The sequence below is a fragment of the Odontesthes bonariensis genome, chromosome 2, assembly GCF_027942865.1.
Source record: "Odontesthes bonariensis isolate fOdoBon6 chromosome 2, fOdoBon6.hap1, whole genome shotgun sequence".
NCBI lineage: Eukaryota > Metazoa > Chordata > Actinopteri > Atheriniformes > Atherinopsidae > Odontesthes > Odontesthes bonariensis.
This window is the reverse complement of record NC_134507.1, coordinates 1951351-1973199: the sequence shown is the minus strand read 5'-3', so window position 1 is coordinate 1973199 and position 21849 is coordinate 1951351. Positions and strand designations below refer to the sequence as shown.

The 21849-nt window shown below is 40.8% G+C and overlaps 1 protein-coding gene across 4 annotated transcripts in view; it reads left to right on the top strand.

Annotated features, from left to right (window-relative positions):
• Nucleotides 1-21849, top strand: part of LOC142388645 (echinoderm microtubule-associated protein-like 6) — a 107145-nt gene that overhangs the window by 26570 nt on the left and 58726 nt on the right. For all 4 annotated transcript variants that reach the window (XM_075474178.1, XM_075474161.1, XM_075474169.1 and 1 more), the window contains exons 2-7: nucleotides 4624-4783; nucleotides 6950-7048; nucleotides 7996-8064; nucleotides 9650-9835; nucleotides 11016-11151; nucleotides 16646-16719. In XM_075474178.1, the coding sequence (XP_075330293.1) occupies nucleotides 4624-4783; nucleotides 6950-7048; nucleotides 7996-8064; nucleotides 9650-9835; nucleotides 11016-11151; nucleotides 16646-16719 (724 nt within the window). The remainder of the gene's footprint in view (nucleotides 1-4623; nucleotides 4784-6949; nucleotides 7049-7995; nucleotides 8065-9649; nucleotides 9836-11015; nucleotides 11152-16645; nucleotides 16720-21849) is intronic.

Below are 21849 nucleotides of genomic sequence, written 5' to 3'. Positions count from 1 at the left end.
AATTAGATGAAGTGTCTGCAGACAGATGTTGGCATTCACACACGTCTCTGCATTATGACAACATGTCGGCCGCTCCTCACATGTTACGGTTTCAGAGTTCTGCTTTGGTTAAAGGTCATTTTCAGAAGTTGTGATGGTGGCGATGAGGCCCAGGAGCCGGTGACTCTCCTTACAGATGGTTTATTATTGGCCCTGCAGCCATCTGAGCGCCTCAGCAAACACGATATGACGACAAACATTAGGACTTAGCGATTAAAGTGTTTAATCTAATTAATCACATGATTTCCCTGATTAATCAGGATTAATCTCATTTGTACGCAGAATCCAAAAATGAATCCAAAAGTAGCGTATAGCTTTTAGCATTTAGCTTTATTTTAAATGTGCTGCCATATGAATGAAAGTGCCATAACATTTGTTGTGCAAACACACTTTTAACATCAGCATCTTTCTGTAGTTTTTATGTAGAAGCCTCGCTCCACTGTCTGTTTCCTTGAATGACTTGCTGCTATCAGTTGTGTGTTTTGCCTTTAAGTGATATTTTAGACTGGAACTACTACGCTGAGAAGACAATTCAACTTGGCAGTGTTTACAGATGACTTTGGTTCTGTCGACTCCGCCGTCTGGAAGAACTTTAACATGAAAATGGCCGAGTAAAAGTTCCGTACCCTTCTCCATGTTTGGTGGATCCGCCGATTACTTTCTTTTCCTGTTCCACAGCAGACAGCAGCAGACTTTTACAAAATAAAAGCCTGCGAGCAGCAGACTTTTACAAAATAAAAGCCTGCGAGCAGCAGACTTTTACAAAATAAAAGCCTGGGAGCAACAGACTTTCACAATAATAAAATAAATAATAAAACCTGCAATAATGCGCGATAACATATTTATCGGTATTAAATAATTAACAAGTTAACGCGATAATAACGAGTTAACTTGCCCAACCCATCTGAAACTAAATATATAACATGTATGTTATATGTTTAGTTTGACATGTATAAGTAGAATAAAACCCGTGATGTGGACTGTCACTCCTCACTTTCTGCCTCACGCCTGCAGATAATCACCTCGGCTTTATAGTTATAACCCTAACTGTGTTGTGGCTGTAGATGGCTTTAGCAGTCTCTGTGAGGACCAGCTTCGGCCCTTTGAAGGCTCAGACTTAGTTTGGCTGATCCGGGTTCAGCTCGCGGTCTGGATACTGAAACAGACACCAGTGTGCGGTCGTCTTCCAGCTCGGCCTCTTTCAGTCGTCCTCCCACTCAGAAGAGATTTCTGTCTTCGCGTTTCGACGGCTTCAGTTTGCTTCTGTCAGGCTGACGATACAGGCGCCTCAGAAACCTCACGTCTTTTTATCTTTTAATCTTTTCATCTTTTCTTCCAGTGACGCAGTGAAGCTGCTCCTTCACTCCTTCGCTCTCATGTTTCCACATTCAGCACCTTTATAAGCAGAAATGCAGCTCTGACAGTTTTAGTCTGAGTGAATCCTTCATCCAAACAGACAGTTTTCAGGCTATGATGAAGTTATTGGATCCTAAATGATCTTCTGTGGCTTCACTTTATTCTAGTAAAGCGGGTCGATATCGACCACAAATCATATCTCGGTCTGTTATGTCTCGGTATTTAAACAACGACCCGGTGATGTTTAAATATGAGTCCATGAGCTCATGTTCCTGCAGCGCTGCTTCCTATTTGTGTTTATGTTTTTTTTGTTTGTTTGTTTTTTGGGGCTTTTATGCCTTTAATGGACAGGACAGTTGAAGAGAGACAGGAAGCAGGGGGCAGAGAGAGGGGGAACAACACGCAGCACAGGGCCGTCCGATGCGGGACTAGAACAGTGAGGACTGTAGCCTCTGTACATGGGGCGGCTGCTTAACCCACTACGCCACGGACCGCCCTGTGTTTATGATTGAGCTCAGTTTTTAACAGTTTTCTGCCGTTTCTGTTATTATGCGTTGGTTTACGAGGCGTAAGGACACGAATGCGGACTTCAAAAAACAAGACATGATTTATTAAGACAAAACAAAGAACATGACTTGGAAAAAAGACTTAACTTAACTTGGCGTGGCATGAAAGATAAATGTGCAAGGCGCAAGGATCTCACCCCTGAACATGGGGAGTGAGGGAAAAACGATGGCAAAACTGAACATGAGCTCGAAAACTAAAAACTAAACACCAAGGCATGAGAGACTAAAACACAAAACTAAGAACTAAAAACATGGCGCCAAACCCCATGTTCATGACAGTTACAGCGAGCTTCTCGCCATCAGACGCTGGAGCGGTCGCCGGCCGCCAGCTCGCTTTCACAGAGGGAATAAAATCAGGTCGTAAACGAGGACGGAGACGTCAGGTTTAATCCGGCAGAGTTGGTGTGTGTGTGTGTGTTCAGGTGCGTGTGTGTCGTGGTGTTTGACCTTGACTCAGCAGACCTCAGCTCCTGTGCCCTTGGCGATGTGGTCGCCATGGCAACCGGGCCAGCTTGCAGGCTCATTGGCTGCCAGGCTGAAGTGTGTGTGTGCCTCTGAGATCAATGAGCTTCATGGCCGACACACCTGTTCTGTTTCTGCTTCAGAGCGCACGCCTGCCGACCCGTTGAGTTCTGCTTTCACGAAAGAATCTAATTAATTACCAGGACTCCCTCTGTTTACGTTTTAATTCCACTTTTAATCATTAACGTGGTTATTGTGGTGGGTCTGAGGCCAGGAGTCGAGCTCGTCTGAGGCTCCTTAAATGGATCACCTGAAATCAGACCTGCAGATGAGGCCAGGCGCCCTGCTCCACCTCATCGGCTCCAGATCACGTTATTGATTACAGCGTCTGCGGTTTGACATTTCTGAGCATTTCCTGTGAGAAGCATCTGTTAAATCAAAGCAGCAAGGCCCCCAGAAGGAAATATTTCCTAAAAGTTCTTCATTTCTGCAGCGGTTTCTGTGTTTTTCTTGTGAAACAGAAAGAACAGACTTTGTGCATCAGATATTTATAACTTCTGGTCACATGGCAGCAGGACCTCAGAGGAAATCATCGTGTTTCAGTCCAACAAACTCATCTGTAACTTCGCTGTTTTACTGTAAAATCAGACTGAGGAAGACGTAAAGAAGAAGAAACCAACACATATTCAGACCTAAGACACTCTGTGCGTCTGCTGATAATGATGCGTGTTTATTTATAGCTTTATAAAGCTCATAAACAGATATTTAACTCACAATAGATCAAAGAAGATTCATCAGACGTTTAAAGTGAGACATTTTACTGTTTAATGATGAATTTCAGCTCATCTCGATGTCTCTGGTGCTAAAAAGAAACAGCTGGAGGAACATGTGGCGGCTAATTAGCTTAATTAGCAGCAGCTCAGTAACATGACTGAGTGTAAAAAGAGCACCTCGGAGAGGCAGAGTCTCTGAGAAGTAAAGGTGGACAGAAAAAAAAACTGTGTTTGTGAAGACTTTGAATATTCCATCATCCAAAGATTCAGAGAATCTGATCTCCGGGCCCTCAGGTAGCTTCAATAAGAGAAGGAACACAGTTCCATCCACACATTCAGGTTACAGCTCTGTCATGGATGGCATTGTCCTCTTCACACTGAAATATCAATCAAATCAAATTTATTTGTAGCACATTTCATGTACAGAACAGTTCAAAGTGCTTCACATAAAATAAAAGCATTGCAGCAGGGAGTGGAAGAAGCATTACGAATACATAAAAGCATATAAAGAGAAACAAATAAAATAATTCAAATTAATTTAAAAATAAGCAACAGTCTAGATAAGTTAAAAGGTACCGTGCAGATTTTATGCTTAGACACATGAGAAGGTAAAGATGAAAGAAGCCTAAACCGTTCTGGGATTTGTAAACCATCAGCAGGCTTTTAAAATCTATTCTGTGACTGACTGGAAGTCAGAGGAAAGATTTTAAAGCTGCTGTGATGGGTTCAGATCTCTAAGTCCGGGTTAAAACTCCAGGCACATAAAGTTGTGTATCGTCTGCATAACTGTGATAATTGATGTTAAAGTTCTGCAATATCTGACCCAAAGGGAGCATATACAAGTTAAACAGAAGAGGTCCAAGAATCGACCCCTGGGGGACTCCACAAGTCACTCGCTCAGATTCATAGCTGCCAATTGGAACTAAATAAATTGGAACTAAATAAATGGTTCCAGAGGAGCTGAAGGTCTGATCCATTTACAGGGAGAGCTGGAGAACATCCAGGCTATAAAACTGGTTTAAAGAATCTCACTTGGCTTCTCCAGATGTCAGTCCAGCTGAGCTTCTGTGGGACGTCCAGGATTCAAAGCTCGGTTCCCATCGGAGGTCCAGTTAGAGTTTTTTGGGGACAAAAACGGGAGACAGGTTCAATATTAGGCTTGTGGTCATATTTTATAACAGAGATATAAAATAATAACTTATTTTTGTAGAATAAAGCCACAGATTTGTCTAAAATTCAAACCATTTAAATGTAAAAAGATTTTAACATGTCTTTTCTGTCTTTTTTCTTCCTTTATCTTACTCCTCTCCGCCCGCCATCTTCTCCCGCCATCTTCTCCCACCATATTTTCCCGCCATCTTCTCCTGCCATCTTCTCCCGCCATATTTTCCCGCCATCTTCTCCCCGCCATCTTCTTCCGCCTTCAGCCTGGCGTTGCACCCGGAGCGCTCCCTGGTGGCGACGGGTCAGGTTGGGAAGGAACCCTACGTGTGCGTGTGGGACTCCTTCACCGTGCAGACCGTCTCGCTGCTGCGTGACGGTCACACGCACGGCATCGCCTGCCTCGCTTTCAGCGCCGATGGACAGGTGACACCAACACACATGCACACGTGTTTCATCAGGTTTCCATCAGGATCCTCATCTCTCAGTTTAGTGGAGTCTAGGGACGCACCGATCCGCTTCTTTCACCTCCGATACAATACAGAAGGTGTATAAACCTGTGCATAAGGTGTATATAAACCTGTGCATAAGGTATATATAAACCTGTGCACAAGGTGTATAAACCTGTGCATAAGGTATATATAAACCTGTGCATAAGGTGTATATAAACCTGTGCATAAGGTGTATATAAACCTGTGCACAAGGTGTATAAACCTGTGCATAAGGTATATATAAACCTGTGCATAAGGTGTATATAAACCTGTGCATAAGGTGTATATAAACCTGTGCATAAGGTGTATATAAACCTGTGCATAAGGTGTATAAACCTGTGCATAAGGTGTATATAAACCTGTGCATAAGGTGTATATAAACCTGTGCATAAGGTGTATAAAAACCTGTGCATAAGGTGTATATAAACCTGTGCATAAGGTGTATATAAACCTGTGCATAAGGTGTATATAAACCTGTGCATAAGGTATATATAAACCTGTGCATAAGGTGTATAAACCTGTGCATAAGGTGTATATAAACCTGTGCATAAGGTGTATATAAACCTGTGCATAAGGTGTATATAAACCTGTGCATAAGGTATATATAAACCTGTGCATAAGGTGTATAAACCTGTGCATAAGGTGTATATAAACCTGTGCATAAGGTGTATATAAACCTGTGCATAAGGTGTATAAAAACCTGTGCATAAGGTGTATATAAACCTGTGCATAAGGTATATATAAACCTGTGCATAAGGTGTATATAAACCTGTGCATAAGGTGTATATAAACCTGTGCATAAGGTGTATATAAACCTGTGCATAAGGTGTATATAAACCTGTGCATAAGGTATATATAAACCTGTGCATAAGGTGTATAAACCTGTGCATAAGGTGTATATAAACCTGTGCATAAGGTGTATATAAACCTGTGCATAAGGTGTATAAAAACCTGTGCATAAGGTGTATATAAACCTGTGCATAAGGTATATATAAACCTGTGCATAAGGTGTATATAAACCTGTGCATAAGGTGTATATAAACCTGTGCATAAGGTGTATATAAACCTGTGCATAAGGTGTATATAAACCTGTGCATAAGGTATATATAAACCTGTGCATAAGGTGTATAAACCTGTGCATAAGGTGTATATAAACCTGTGCATAAGGTATATATAAACCTGTGCATAAGGTGTATATAAACCTGTGCATAAGGTGTATATAAACCTGTGCATAAGGTGTATATAAACCTGTGCATAAGGTGTATATAAACCTGTGCATAAGGTGTATATAAACCTGTGCATAAGGTGTATAAACCTGTGCATAAGGTATATAAACCTCAAATATCTGAGGTTTAGGATCGGCCGATACAGAAAAACAGAATTTTGGTAACAAACGGTAAGTTTCATTGTGTGGAAAAGACTGGAGAATCATTCCGTTGTGCAAGGCAACATCAGACTCAATGGATATAAATGTACTGAATTACTTATTTATCTAATAATTCTGCACCAGTAAAACAATCTTAACCATGAAAATATAATAAGTGGAACTCCCCCCTAAAAAAAAAGGTACCCGCATGAACCTAAACTGACTTCCCTCAGTTTTTTCTCTGTTTAGCTCTCTGAGCTAGCAGGCTGTAAACTCAAACTCATGGTTTCATCGTGTTAAATCTGAAGTTGGGGGACGTAGCTCCAAACCATCGCTGCTGCTGCGTCGTCAGTATTTTCTTCTGGCTCTGCCTTAACAGCGGGAGGTAAATCAAAATAAATCAATAAAACAATCATAACTGTAGCTACGCAATAAATCAGGCTTTGGGCGAAGCTGATTTATTCTTAACTGGAGTGAAAAGGATTTTTTCACCTCATCTCGTTCAGCTCAATAAGACCTAAAAAAAACGTGTGAAAGTGTTTAAAAGAGCAGAAAACGACACCTTTAAAAGTTGTGTTTGTGTGAAAAATACAGAGATTTTCTTCTGTGTGTTTTATTTGTCTGAGGGGGGTCTTTGCGTTCCTTCCTCTTCTGCTGATGGCAGCAAGTTAAAGGCTTTTCCCTTTAAATCGCCCCCACTCAGACTCAGACTCTCCCTCTGTGTCGTCTCTGCAGTGGTTGGCTTCGGTCGGCCTGGACGCCAAGAACACGGTGTGCATCTGGGAGTGGAAGCGAGGGAAGATCCTGGCCACAGCCACCGGACACTCGGACAGGGTGAGAGCGCCCGCCCTCTGCATGTGTGTTTTAACCTAATCCCAGACCTAATAATCCCTCAAAGAATATTTCACTTTGCACTGAAAATACAGCGTTTGTTGTGTGTGTGTTTTAACAGAAATTGCTGTTTACCTCATATAAACCAGTATTTAAAGGGTTAATTTTTTTTAAATAATTGAAAACTTGGTGGTTATGATCAGAACTGAAGTGTTTTTTTTAAAATCAGGCATAACAAAAAAATTAAAAATCCCTAAAAATCAATGTTGTTGCTAATCATTGACATATCCCAGACCATAATTATCCCTACTCAACAATTCCACTTTGCATTCTATATATTCATTCTATATACACATCATATAAACCAGTATTTAAAGGGTTAATTTTTTGAAAATAATTGAAAACTTGGGGGTTATGATCAGAACTGAAGTGGAAGAAAAGATTTATGAAAAAAAAAGTGGAAAAAAATGTTAATATATGATGTTTTTAGGTCGTTTTAAAAGGGGACAAAAATGTCCCTTTTCAGAAATTAAGGAGTTTTTTTTTTTTAAATCAGACATAGCAAAAAAATTTAAAATCCCTGAAAATCAATGATGTTGCTAATCATTAACATATCCCAGACCATAATTATCCCTACTCAATAATTCCACTTTGCAGTATATATATTGAAAATATAGCAGTTTTTGTGTTTTTTCTTTTTATTTTTTTTTTACAGAAATTGGCGTTTACATCATATAAACCAGTTTTTAAAGGGTTAAATTTTTGAAAATAATTGAAAATTTGGTGGTTATGATCAGAACTGAAGTGGAAGAAAAGATCTATGAAAACAAAGCGGAAGAAAATATTAAGATATGATGTTTTTAAGTTGTTTTAGAAATTAAGTCGTGTTTTAAATCAGGTATGAGGGTTAAACGCTGCGCATCTGTACTGACGCCACCTCCGCTCTGCAGATCTTCGACATCTGCTGGGATCCACTCCAGCAGAACCGCCTGGTGAGCTGCGGAGTCAAACACATCAAGGTAACACACGGACGTCTGGTGTTTGTGGGCCCAGAAGAAGAATGTTCTCTATTTCACACTGAATCTCATGCTGAGGTGATAACATGCCGGAGAGGGAAGAAATGCTTCCCACAGAACGCCTGATAGAGATATTAAAGTCTTTTGTGACACGTTAGAGGTTCGGGGCGCCCGTGGGCTCAAAGAGAGGAACGTTAACGGTTTGTAGAAGTAACCAGAGGTGGGTAGAGTAGCCAAAAATTGTACTCAAGGAAAAAGTACTGTTACTTCAGAATAATATGACTCAAGTAAAAGTGAAGAGTAAAAAAAGTGCTCGGTGAAAAAACTACTCAAGTACTGAGTAACTGTTGAGTAACAACACGGAGGCGTTCCCCAAGGCTCTGGTTTAGGACATCTGTTTTTTTTACTAAATGAATGAAGGTAGATGTGGTTTTCTGAGCAGGTGAAACAGATTTATGGTCCCATCCTGCCTGCTGACCAGAGGTGGGTAGAGCAGCCAAAAATTGTACTCAAGTAAAAGTAAAAAGTAGTCATCCAAATAATTACTTGAGTAAGAGTAAAAAAGTGCCTGGTGAAAAAACTGCTCAAGTACTGAGTAACTGTTGAGTAACGTCTGATTTATTTGTTAACACAAGCATTCAATCAGACAGACAAAAATACTAAATAATCATCTTTAGGCAAATTAGAGTTCATCCAATTGATAAAATTACAAAATAGCTTAAATTAAAATAATCCAGGTAAATTGAAGTACTTCAATAAAAAATAAAAGAGATTTAGGAAATGTTTAAAGCATATGTAACCCATATGTAACCTAAAAAACAAACATTCACCTATCCATGGGGGAAAAACGAGTTTAGGAAACTTAGCGCTACATGTTTCCTCAAGTTAGATGTTGAGTTTCTGCTGAAATGTGCGTTTGTTTTGGTTGCCACAGAAGACACATAATGTAGCTGCTGTTTCTCACTCTTTGTAAGGTAAACATGCTTTCAGTATGAGGCCTCGTCTGCGTCTTCATTTCCCACCGTTGGTTCTGACATTTTTCATCTGTTTCTTTGTTTGACTGCTAATGCTAAAGCTAACCCGTCCCGCCGCTGAGATCGAGTACGGTCACGTGACCAGACTGCACGGCTGCGTCTGATTGGTGGAACACAGTCAAGTGGTAGAGCCTTTGGCGGAAGTCTCTCTCTCTGTCAGAATAAAACATTAAAATGAGGCGTACGCGGGGGGATAAAAATAATGAGGCGTAGAATACCAAAGAGGTAAGAAGAAAAGTAACCAGCTCATTGTAGCCTAATGTAGCGGAGTAAGAGGACAGTTTCTGCTGCACACATCTACTCAAGTAAAAGTAAAAAGTATAGAGATTTAAAACTACTCCTAGAAGTATAATGTTTTCAAAAACGTTCCTTGAGTAAATGTAACTCGTTACTACCCACCTCTGGAAGTAAGCACAGATGGTTGGTGGCTACACATTTCACCGGTGATGTCACACGGGTGTGGCGCCCGTGGGCTGTGACATCATGACGGGCTGTGACATCCTCACGTGGATAAACTCGTCCTCTCTGCGCTCTCCTTTCCGTCTCCTCTGCAGTTCTGGTCTCTGTGTGGCAACGCCCTCACTCCAAAGCGCGGCATTTTCGGGAAGACGGGCGACTTGCAGACCATCCTGTGCGTGGCGTCGGCCAAAGATGACATCACGTACTCCGGGGCGCTCAACGGAGACATTTACGTGTGGAAAGGACTCAACCTGATCCGGACGGTCCAGTCGGCCCACAGCGTGAGTCTGCTGCTCACGTCCTTCTGGAAAGAACGCAGACATCTGAAGTAGAAAACTCTTTAGCTTTGGTTCAAATGTTCAAATGAGCTTCACTGAAACCTGTAAATGTGTGAACATCTGTTCTGTTTTACCTGCCGAGGCTTTTCTGTATGAAGTGAAGTGAAGTAAAGTGAAGTGAAATTTATTTATATAGCACTTTTCAGCAACAAGGCGATCCAAAGTGCTTTACAACAGACAGAAATACAGAAATAAAAACATCAAAAAAATCAAACAACAGAAATACAGATACAGAACATCAATCAGGTAATTTTAGCTAACAGTAAGATTGGTATAACTATAACAAAGCAAAAGTAAATTTAGCTAACAGTAAGATTGGTATAACTATAACAGAGCAAAAGTAAATTTAGCTAACAGTAAGATTGGTATAACTGTAACAGGTAATTTGAGTAAACTAACAAAAGCTAACAAACATGGATAAACTTTCCTCTAAGAGGAGGCATTTAAAAATATAGCTAATAACAGAACGGTTGATATAATGAATGAAAACAAATCTTTAAAAGACTTTCATCTGAGAGGAAATATTAAGGTTGATACAGTGGTAATATGTTTTAATGGACCATTTGAATATGACTAAGTTTTCCTCTTAGTGAAGCATTAATAAGATCAGAAACATGGATAAGCTTTCCTCTAAGAGGAAGCATTTAAAAAGCTGTTCGATGGTCTATAAATTTTTGGGAATATTTTAAAGTCTATTTATCAACTTGGATAAAAAGACTTTCATCTGAGAGGAAATATTAAGGTTTATACAGTGGTAATAGATCTTAATGGACCATTTGAATATGACTAAGTTTTCCTCCTAGTGAAGCATTAATAAGACAAATCTATTTGATAAGGGTAGAATGACAGAAGAAATACCACATTAAGGGAGAGGAGGAGAAAAAAATGAACATAGAGGATGGTTCACGCCTGTCTTTATATTTTAAGGAGACATCTCAGTGTGTTCTCCACAGGAAAGCTCGATGGAAGCTGTCCTTCTGTGTGTGGAAAGCTCGATGGAAGCTGTCCTTCTGTGTGTGGAAAGCTCGATGGAAGCTGTCCTTCTGTGTGTGGAAAGCTCGGTGGAAGCTGTCCTTCTGTGTGTGGAAAGCTCGATGGAAGCTGTCCTTCTGTGTGTGTGCAGGCTGGTATCTTCAGCATGTATTCCTGTGAGGAGGGCTTTGCCACGGGGGGCAGAGACGGCTGCGTCCGACTGTGGGACGTCGACTTCAAACCCATCACCAAGATCGACCTGCGAGAGGCCGAGCAGGGATACAAAGGTACGACTCGGTTAGATTAAAAAGACGCCATCAGCAGCTGTGGCTCAGTGGCCGGGCGTAACACAGACTTTTTGTTTGGAAGGTTGAGCCGAAGGGTTCACTGATGGAGCTGCGTGGTGAGTCTCATCAGATTTACGGACCTGCGGAGCTGGTTTCAGCTTTAATCTCGGCTCTAAACCAAAACAGGAACCCAGGGATTCACACATATCATGAACCAACATTTAGGCAAGGAAGGTTTATCTGTAGGTTCGACTGGTCCTGAATGTTCAACTGGAAAAATCCTCTTTTTATTTGACATATACATACATACAAACACAAGCTCAACAAACACAGAGGGGGTGTATATTATATGTAATTCTACTTGCTCAAAGTTCTTTAAATGTCCTTTTTTTCTTCCACTGACTAGATCCCTGTAAATTTCGGTCACTGTTTTGCACCTTTACGTCATATTTCCATTCGTTCAATCCTCTTATAGATATAAGAGACCCGCTTTTAATGTAAGAAACCCCCTAATGAGCTCCAACATTTCCTTCTTTGTGTCCACGAACACACCTTTCCTGGCTATTTAGACCATAACCACCACCCTCTGCATCATAAGACTTATGTCTTATGACTTATGTCTCTGTTCTGAAGGCCGACTCCCCTCCGTCTCCCGGAGAAAGGACGATGAAGGTCACTGATTGAAGAGTCTTTTGTCTGATGAAGGTTTTGACACCGCTGCGTTCTCTTTTCCTTCCAGACATCTGAAAAGAATTATCATCCTGTGTGTTTAGACAGATATCACAATGGCCTGATTCCAGTCATGGGAAGAGCAGAGATATGAACGTTTATCATCCTCCACCTTCAGGGAACTGAAGCTGAGGTGGTTAATGCTTGAGTCTCTTTTTCCCAAATGTCATTTCTCAGCAGGAGGTGGAGATATATCCCCTTAGAATAAGCTCAGAGGTGAGCCATTAATCCCCTGACCCCCCTTTTTTAAGCATCTCCTGTGAAGATTTCTGAGGAGAAAGTTAAAAAAGCCAAAGATAAAAGAGGTGGTAAAGCTTTAGTCTTCACCTGAGTCGGCTCATTCTGGAGGACTTAAATACAAAGTACTCCTCAGGTCAAGAGGAGATGGATTCTTCTTGAACAGATTCTGCTGTAGATGCGACTGTTTGTCAACACATGAAATATGTAAAAAAAAAAGAGCTTATGTGATGTTTATCTAAGGAGGACAGAAACTGCCATAATATACTGTCTAAATAAATTAGTTTATATGATTATATAATTTATCATTTTGATTTATTTATTCCCTCCAAATTATTAATTTCTTTATTTTATTTTATTTGTATTTCACAATACATTTTTTAAATTCAATTAAATATATTTAACCCTCATCCCTGATTTAAAACACAACTTAATTTCTGAAAGGGGACATTTTTGTCCCCTTTTAAAACAACTTAAAAACATCATATATTAATATTTTTTTCCACTTTTTTTTTCATAGATCTTTAATTCCACTTCAGTTCTGATCATAACCACCAAGTTTTCAATTATTTTCAAAAAAATGAACCCTTTAGATGCCAATTTGAACTTTTTTTTATATCCGGTATAACAAAAAAATTAAAAAATCCCTAAAAATCAATGTTGTTGCTAATCATTGACATATAATTATCCCTACTCAATAATTCCACTCTGCATTCCATATTTTCAAAATATTGGCACATAAAGGCTTAAAATTTGTAGCCTGGGTGCCAGCCGAACTTAGCCCCGCCCATAAAATTTTTGGTCGGGAAGTTCGGTCTGGCTCTGCTCAGTTGGGAAATCATTATGCCCGACATGGAATCGGTCGACCCAATCAGATTGCCAGGGCGGGCTTTATACGATGATGGACAGATGATCAACAGGGACATTATCGACTACGTCGCTAAAGAGCGTTTGGTTTGAATTCTGATTGGTTGTAGGTCTATCCAATTGAGCGAAGAGGCATTTTTTCTCCTGGTTCGGTTGAAACGCGCCCCATACTCAAAACTCTATAGCTGTGTTCGAAACCGCCTACTACATACTACATACTTGAAAACGGCATACTGATCGATCAGACAGTATGCAGAGCGTTTACACACAGTGCACTTCACTCCTGCCCGAGCCGAAATCAGCCGGCCTGAAAAGCTGATTTCGCTTAAGCTATAAACTCTGTAAATATATAACTTTAGCAACATTTGAAACATTTTCAGGCGAGAAAGTAGTCGTTTAGATCTCCAAGGTGTTGAAAATCTGACAAAATACCGGCTGTTTACCATTTTATTCCCACGAATTCGGCGCTGCTAAAGCTAGCCGCAGTGAGCAACACACTTCCGGTTTCGCCGTTTTGACTGCTCTCGTCCCGTTAACGGAATTTGACCATTCAAATGGCGATGGGCGACGTCACGTTACGTTGCATCTTGGGTAGTTTGAGTGTGACAAGTAACCTCATGATGAATACTCAACATTTCGGCAAATCTAGTATGCATCTAGTGTACATCCGGGAACTTAAAAAAGTATGACTAGTAGGAATAGTAGGAGAAGTAGGCGGTTCAGAACACAGCCTATAGCTTGGTTTCAGTCACGTGGTCGTAAGGGGGCGCGGTTTTCAGATAGTTGTCAGGAAGTGAATTCTGCCCATAGAACTGCAAGCAAGATGCCCGTGTTTTGTGCTGTTTACGGCTGCTCCAACCGTTCTACCCGTGAAAAGGACAAAAGTTTTTTTAGAATACCAAAGGTGGTCGTACACAAAGGTGAGAAATATAAAAAGCTAACAGAACAACGCCGTAAAAAATGGATTTTAAACCTCCGTCTGCAGTCGGGAGGAGCAGAGTCTGTTTACTCTGGTGTCTGCAGCGACCACTTCGTCAGAGGCATGTTAGCTAACTGCTAACTTTGTTTTTGTGGCTCTGTTTATATAGCATTGGGTTGTTGTTAAATACTCATTTACTTAGTAATGATTATTAAGTTTCCGGTAGTCTAATATGGGCTTCATTGTGACTTTTTAGGCGTCCCTAGCGCTTTGGGTGACGTTGAGTCGGTAGACTGGGCTCCGACGGTCAAGCTCGGTTATGAAACCACTAAGCCGAAATCCGAGGCATCTCTTCAACGAGGCGGATCAAATGCATGCCACCATCCGGTCTGCCCGGGTGACGTATTTATCCGGGTTGAAAACCGGATAACCCGGATTTTGTTACAGCTCTACTTTTGAGATATTTATAAGAGGAGATCGTTTTTCAGAACATGGCGCCTATACCGGAAGTAGCGTTTTTCAACTTCCGGTACCGAAGCTACGAAACAGATCGCTTGTTAATTCAACCAACCTGGACATCGTAAGTTCAGTCAGACACTTATTGATCCCTTTAAAGTCTAACAATTTGTTATAAAGTTAGAACAAATGGCTAGATTGCATTTAGGCCATTGTTCTGACTGCAAATTAAGCTAGCTGCTAATGTGGCTAACCTTCCCCACTTCCGGTCTCAGTGGCCCCGTCCTGAAATATGCCTCCCATGAAAGATGACATAAATAAACACTTTGTTGTGGTTAAATTAGGCTATTAATATGTTGACATTTTATCAACATGTAAATGTGTGTGACTGTGTTTTTCTGTCAGTTATTTGACAACGTTTAGGCCTATTCAACTTAAATTGTGCACTTTCAATTCTGTTGCACTTACAGAAGATTTAATCATAAACTCTGAATATAAACTGCTTCCTAACAGGTTATAAGTTTAGTTTGTCATTAATCTTATGTACCATGCAGCACTCATAAGTCAGAGGGGAACACTGCCAATACAAGGTAAACAAAGAATACAGTGAAGCTCTTCTTAGTATAACTCATACAGTTCTTTACTAAATTACTATTCTTTGTTTGTCGTGTGAGTTAAACCTGAGTTTTGTATGAAATATATCTTTATTTTCCTCTGTGCTGCCTTCAGGCCGCTGTCATCACTCCACCTCTTTAACAGGCCACATCCTGTGTGGGATGTTTACAAAAAAAACTATTTCCCAATTAAATTCAAGTTTTCCTCATAAACTCCTCTTCCATCAGGTTGTTCTGGCTGGTGAAGCTCCAGGGGGAAGTTTCTAACAAAGTTACAGGAAACATCGCACGCTGAGTCATGCCATCAGCGACAGCAGATGCTCTAATTGGCGAGCGCTGTGCTGCTGAACAGCTCTGCTAATAAGATTTGAGACTCTGGAGAACAGCAGTTTCACAGAGATGCAGAAAAACAAACATCTCTGACGGTGAACGTCTGGAGGCTCATTTTTACATCGAATAGAATGAAACTGTAATGAAAAAATGAGGTATTCTTATATTTTTCATCCAAAAATAATTACATACTGCTCTCGACTGAGAGGAAGCAGCCATGTGTTTAGCTGTACATATGCAAAAAAACCCCAAAACAAATATTCTGGTGTTATTTTTAGCAGAACTGCCCTTCAGAAACCAATTGTTTGATGCCTTATGTTACCATTAAAACCAGTTTTTGAATAAACTGTTTGGTTTTACATTAAAAAAAAGACTGAAAACATGTAGAGAACAGATGTGCCCCTTCTTCCTGATCACGGAAATGTCACTTTGTTCTGTGACAAACATCATTCACGAGTATTTACTTATGAACGAGTAAGAAAACCTCCAGAAGCAACAGGAGGGGATGTGGAAGAAGGTCACGTGACCCGCAGGACAAGACTCAAGTTTGAGAAGCAGATTGTCTGAGTCATCCAGGTCTTTATGTCTTTAAGACATGCTTGTAGTCTGACCAACTGATCGGTTCCATCTGGTTTCATAGATAAGTACAGCTGAGTATCATCAGCATAGCAGTGGAACTTTATGCCATGCTGTCTGATAATGATACCTGATGGAAGCATGTATAAAGTGAAAAGAATCGGTCCAAGCACAGAACCCTGAGGAACTCCATGTGGAACAGATTCCCCTTCAAAAACTGCCAACTTCTTTCATGAAACAAAGAGAAACAGAAGTTCACAGACTAATGAGTGATGTCCCTTTGGAACCGGGGCAAACAGGGCAAACAGGCTTTGGTTCTTTTAGAAGGTGTAAAAGCTTCTTCATCTGGATCAATTCAATAAAGTTTCATCCAAAGGCAAAGTTAAAGACGATCTAAGCCTTTTTGTTGTCAGGTTATTTCATTCTTCAGCGTAATAATTAGTTAATTATTCATAACATTTAAATCTGAGTTGATCTTGAAAGTTCCTGAAATGTTCTGCTCAGAAGCTGGAATTAACGGAGCTGAAAGTTGAATCAGAAATATTTCTTCATCACTGATTATTTATGGATTATTTATCTGGCTTATCTTCTCTGATCCATCTCTAACTCTAACATTTCACGTTTTATTCTACAAATCATGTGTCTTCTTCTCTTGTACCTAAAATCTTTTCTACTTTCTGGCTCCTGTGCTGTTTCTCCAGAGTTTATTTTAGACACTGAATGATGCTTTTCTTTCTCCATCTCCCTCCTCTTCTTCCTCCTCCAGGTCTGTCTATTCGCAGCGTCTGCTGGCGAGCCGACCGGATCCTGGCAGGAACACAGGACAGCGAGATCTTTGAGGTGAGGTGGAAGACGAACAGAAACCGGGCTGCATTCTGCTCTCCTCTGGGCCATTAAAGGCCTCCTGCTGCTGCGCTGGCTTCTAACGAACCCAACTTCTGAAACCTTTAAAGTAGACCTGGGCGAGTTAACTCGTTATTATCGTGTTAACGCCAACAAATATTTTATCACGCATTAACGTAGGTTTTATTATTTATTTTATTTTGTAAAAGTCTGTTGCTCACAGGCTTTTATTCTGTAAAAGTCTGTTGCTCACAGGCTTTTATTCTGTAAAAGTCTGCTGCTCACAGGCTTTTATTCTGTAAAAGTCTGTAGCTCACAGGCTTTTATTTTGTAAAAGTCTGCTGCTGTCTGCTGTGGAACAGGAAAAGAAAGTAATCGGCGGATCCACCAAACCTGGAGAAGGGTACGGAACTTTTACTCGGCCATTTTCATTTTAAAGTTCTTCCAGACGGCGGAGTCGACAGAACCAAAGTCATCTGTAAACACTGCCAAGTTGAATTGTCTTCTCAGCGTAGTAGTTCCAGTCTAAAATATCACTTAAAGGCAAAACACACAACTGATAGCAGCAAGTCATTCAAGGAAACAGACAGTGGAGCGAGGCTTCTACATAAAAACTACAGAAAGATGCTGATGTTAAAAGTGTGTTTGCACAACAAATGTTATGGCACTTTCATTCATATGGCAGCACATTTAAAATAAAGCTAAATGCTAAAAGCTATACACTACTTTTGGATTCATTTTTGGATTCTGCGTACAAATGAGATTAATCGTGATTAATCAGGGAAATCATGTGATTAATTAGATTAAACATGTTAATCGTTGCCCAGCCCTACAGAAAATACAACTTTAGATTTAAAATCTCTTTTCAAAGTATGTCCAACTCAGGTCTGCAGTAGTAAAGATAACAATGCACTAAAAAAATTTAATGTAAGCAATGGAACAATATAAAACATAATAAATCAAAATAACCCGAGTTTAAGGCACCAAAAAACTCAGAAAATGCAACATCACAGTCACAAAAGGACCAAATAGAGACAGAATTGATCAAACACAACAAATACAACCCAATGTTTATGCTTCTAATAGATTTAAAAATGTTTGAATTTGTTTTATGAGACCAGTTCCTTAAGATTCATGTGATTCAGTTTATTCCAAGCTGAGCGGGGGGGCGACTTAAATGTTGTGAACAGGAAGATAACAGGAGTAATTCATTGGAATGAAGACCGGAGGTTCCTGTACTTTTTAATGGAAATAAGTCCAAAGATAACTTGGGACCAGACCAGGAATAGATTTCTAAAGGTTTGAGTCGGCGAGAGGACAAAGAAAACCATCCAACCCCATCATGCAATGTGCGCTGGTGTGTGAGGGCTTTAAGGTTTGAGATGAACCTCGGTGCTCCGGGGGGGACGCTATCCACAGCATGCGAGCGTAGCAAAGATGCGTGCAGATAAATAACACAACCAGGCATCAACACGTCTCTTTTTGGTATCGAAAGAAAGGCAAGACTTAATTTAAAGGAGCTAGCGTGCTCTGCGGTCAAGTGTGACGGTTTAAGCGGGCTGCGTTGCCAGGTTTAACAGAGCCCCCTTTAGGAAACACCATTACAGTTTTTCTCAGTCGCTTTGGTACAATTCTCGAATCATCCTCGCCATTTGCAAAACAGTACGCCATTTCTCAAAACTGTTTGGACAAATAGCAAAACACCATGGATGACCTGCAAAAGCCACTCTCTTGCTCAAAATCCTTTGTTCAACTCTCAAAACTAAATATCTGTGTCAATGAACATGTCAGTGCCATCAGAATGTCAAGTCCTTGTGTCATTGTGTACGGATGAGACAAATTGCTTAGTCATGTTGTCAATATAACAGTGTACTCTGGAGGGATGTTCTGATGTAAACTATGGCTAAGTTTTAATGACAATTATTGTAATTTACACCTTAGTGTATGTGTGAGATTGATTACAAGAGACAAGATTCACAATTACCCTTTTACTGTTTGTAATTTGTACGAAAAAGAAAAGACAGCACTGCATAGCACAAAGAAAAAGTAGAAATCTGAAACTACAATCTAGTAAGGGAAAACTGTACATACAGTGCTGTAGGAATTACAGTGCAGACAGTCTTCCTAGACCTGTTAACGTTCCTGTCTGTTGGGCCACATATTCTCATCCACGTCACATTGAATATTATCTCTTGCGATGCAGCGTGGAAAGAATCTTCTTTAGTGTCTTATCCAGCCTCTGCGGGCCTCTGCTGTGATGTCCTCACACGCCGCATCCATGGCAGCCAGAAGGGTAATTTGTGTATGTGGCTGGCGATCATACACTTTCCAACGCCACGCAGAGAAAAACTCTTCAATAGGGTTAAGGAATGGGGAGTAGGGTGGGAGGAACTCCATCAGCATCCTATTGTGAGCTGCAAACCATTGCCTGACGATGTTTGAGCGATGGAAGCTGACATTGTCACAAATTACAACATGCTTTGGCAAGTCATCTCCAATCTGACCTCTCTCATGTTCAGGAATGAGATCCCCGTAAAGAGCGTCTAAAAAGGTGACTAGACGCTCTGTGTTATATGGACCAATAAGGGGAATATGCGTTAGCACACCATTTTCTGAGATGGCAGCACCCATTGGGCCTCATGCAAGAACATTTTCGTATTTTTATTCTAAATTTCTCTCACTTTTTTCGTAAGAAGGTCTCGTACGAACACGCCACGTCAGATTCAACAAGCGCTCTTGACTTCGGAAAAAGTGTGTAAACGACCTGCGTAAATGATGAATCACACTCCTGCGTATCTTAAGTTCACGTGCACGAGGATAGTAGATTTGCATACTCCACGCCCTAAATGATACCATATAAGGCTGTGCTTCCTCTCTCCTGTGCCAGGAAGTGTTGAGTGTTGAGTCATGAGAATGGCATCAAGGCACAAAAAGAACAACTTTACGGGCTCTGAGACTGAAGTTCTGCTTTCAGAGATCCTGAAAGGAAAATCTGTCATTTTAGCAGTGTCAGCAGTGGAATTACGGGACCTGCTAAAGCGAAGAAATGGGAAGCAATTACGAGTGCTGTTAATACCATGTCACCGAAATAAAAAATAAATGGTTTGATATAAAAATGGCTTAAAAAAAAAACGTCTCGCCCTGGGCAGGCGCTCAATGACTGCAACTAAAGCCGTGCAATCAGCTGTTGCCTCATCATGATGGCACTTTGATGGGATGGTCCATGAGGGGGGTCTTCTGGCACCACGCCTTCTGGTCTGCCTGGGCTGGTTCAGGTGGAGACCCTCGTTCATGGCAATATTGCACCATGAACGAGGTATCGAGACACACCCACCTGCAGCTGCTCAGTCCGCTCCACAACAGCAGAGGGGCTTTGATGCGTATATGTGTCTCGTGCTCCAATTATGTTTGGCAGTCCAGCCACGGGATGAAAGTCCCTCTTAATTTGTACTTGTTGGACAGCGGTTTATGGGAATTTGATGTACCATGGGTGATAAACTGATGAGAGCTTTGATGACCAATGGGAGCGCCCGACTCACAGAGGACTGGGACACCCCCGATCTGTCTCCAGTCTCCCTCTGAAAGGTTCCCGTGGCCAAAAATCCAAGGGTTGTGAGGACCTGGACGTGTGGTGGAATTGGGTTTGATCGGCGTGTTTTTCTCTGGAGTTGTGGCTCTAGCAAGCTGCACATTAGCAGCAGCACAGTCCTTGGGAATCTTAATCGCGATGTCAGCCATTCGTCTGTCTCCACATGTTCTCTTCCAAGAGCCTGACGCACTAAGGCATCCAAAAGTAGCAAGTCAGCCGCTGGTTACGCTTCCCATTACATACAGATTCAAATGAACCTTTAATTAGTGCACAATTTAAGTCAAACAGAATAATGTCAGCATCATTATGGGGTATAATGTATATTTATTTATGTTTTCTTCAAAGTGATTAAATATACAATCCATTAGTCAAGCAAACGTGATTTGAATAACAGCGGACTATTTTACGAAACTCCTACGACAGCTCTGGATCACTCGTAAATTCTGTTCGTACCCGAAACAAAACGTAAAATACGAAAAGATTGGTGAATGCGCAAATTCTCTTAAATCCCTCGTACGGACGATTTAAGAACAAATCTGTGCGTACGAACGCTTCTTGCATGAGGCCCAATGTTATGTTCCCGCCCCGTTGGCCTGGCACATCAACTGTCGCTCTGTGCCCGATGATATTTCGGACAGATTTTGAACAAAAGTCTAATGGAAATGTATAGAAATATGCTTGACATATTATGACAACTTGTTCAACCATTTTGCATGTAAAGACCTATACGATGAACTAATGCCTTAATGTTGTGGGGGGTGAGACTATTCAACAGAGACCTGTACAATACATTTTGATCAACATGACAAAAGCAATTGATAATGTAGGAAACAGCAGAGAATTGTACATAATCACGTGCATGGATGTGCCAAATCATTGGCAACTTGCTGAAAGAAATGAGAAACTGCTTGTTTGATGTGCACAAGTGACACAATGATGTGACAATTGAACACGTAGTTTTGAGAATTACAACTCTGATCTGAGAATTGTCCAAAAGCGACTGAGAAAAACTGTAAGCCTTAATTAATACTTAATAAAAATACTTAATACTGTGCAGTATTCGCTGTGTGTTATTTGATTGTTATAAGCTACTATGTGAGAGCGAGTTTTAAGAAATAGATTTTTGGCTGCAGTGATTATAGTGCTGCTCGTGTTCAACCTCCCCGAGTTCTCCCACATGACTCCACTTCTCCGCTCTCTACACCGGCTCCCTGTAGCTGCTGGCATCCAGTTTAAAGGGACAGTTCGCCTCTTCTGACATGAAGCTGTGTAACATCCCATATCAGCAACATCATTTCTGAACATCTTCTTACCCCCTGCTGCGTCCTGTGAGCAGAGTTCCAGCCTCGTTTTGGTGCTGATGAAGGTAGTCCGGCTAGTTGGCTGGGGTTTAAAAAATAAAGCGTCTATGATAAAAGGCAACGGGTATTTTATTGTGTGAAAATAACCGGAAGTGCGTTGCTCACTGCGGCTAGCTTTAGTAGCGCCGAATTCTCATCCAAATGATTTTATTTGTTTCTCTTTATATTCTTTTATGT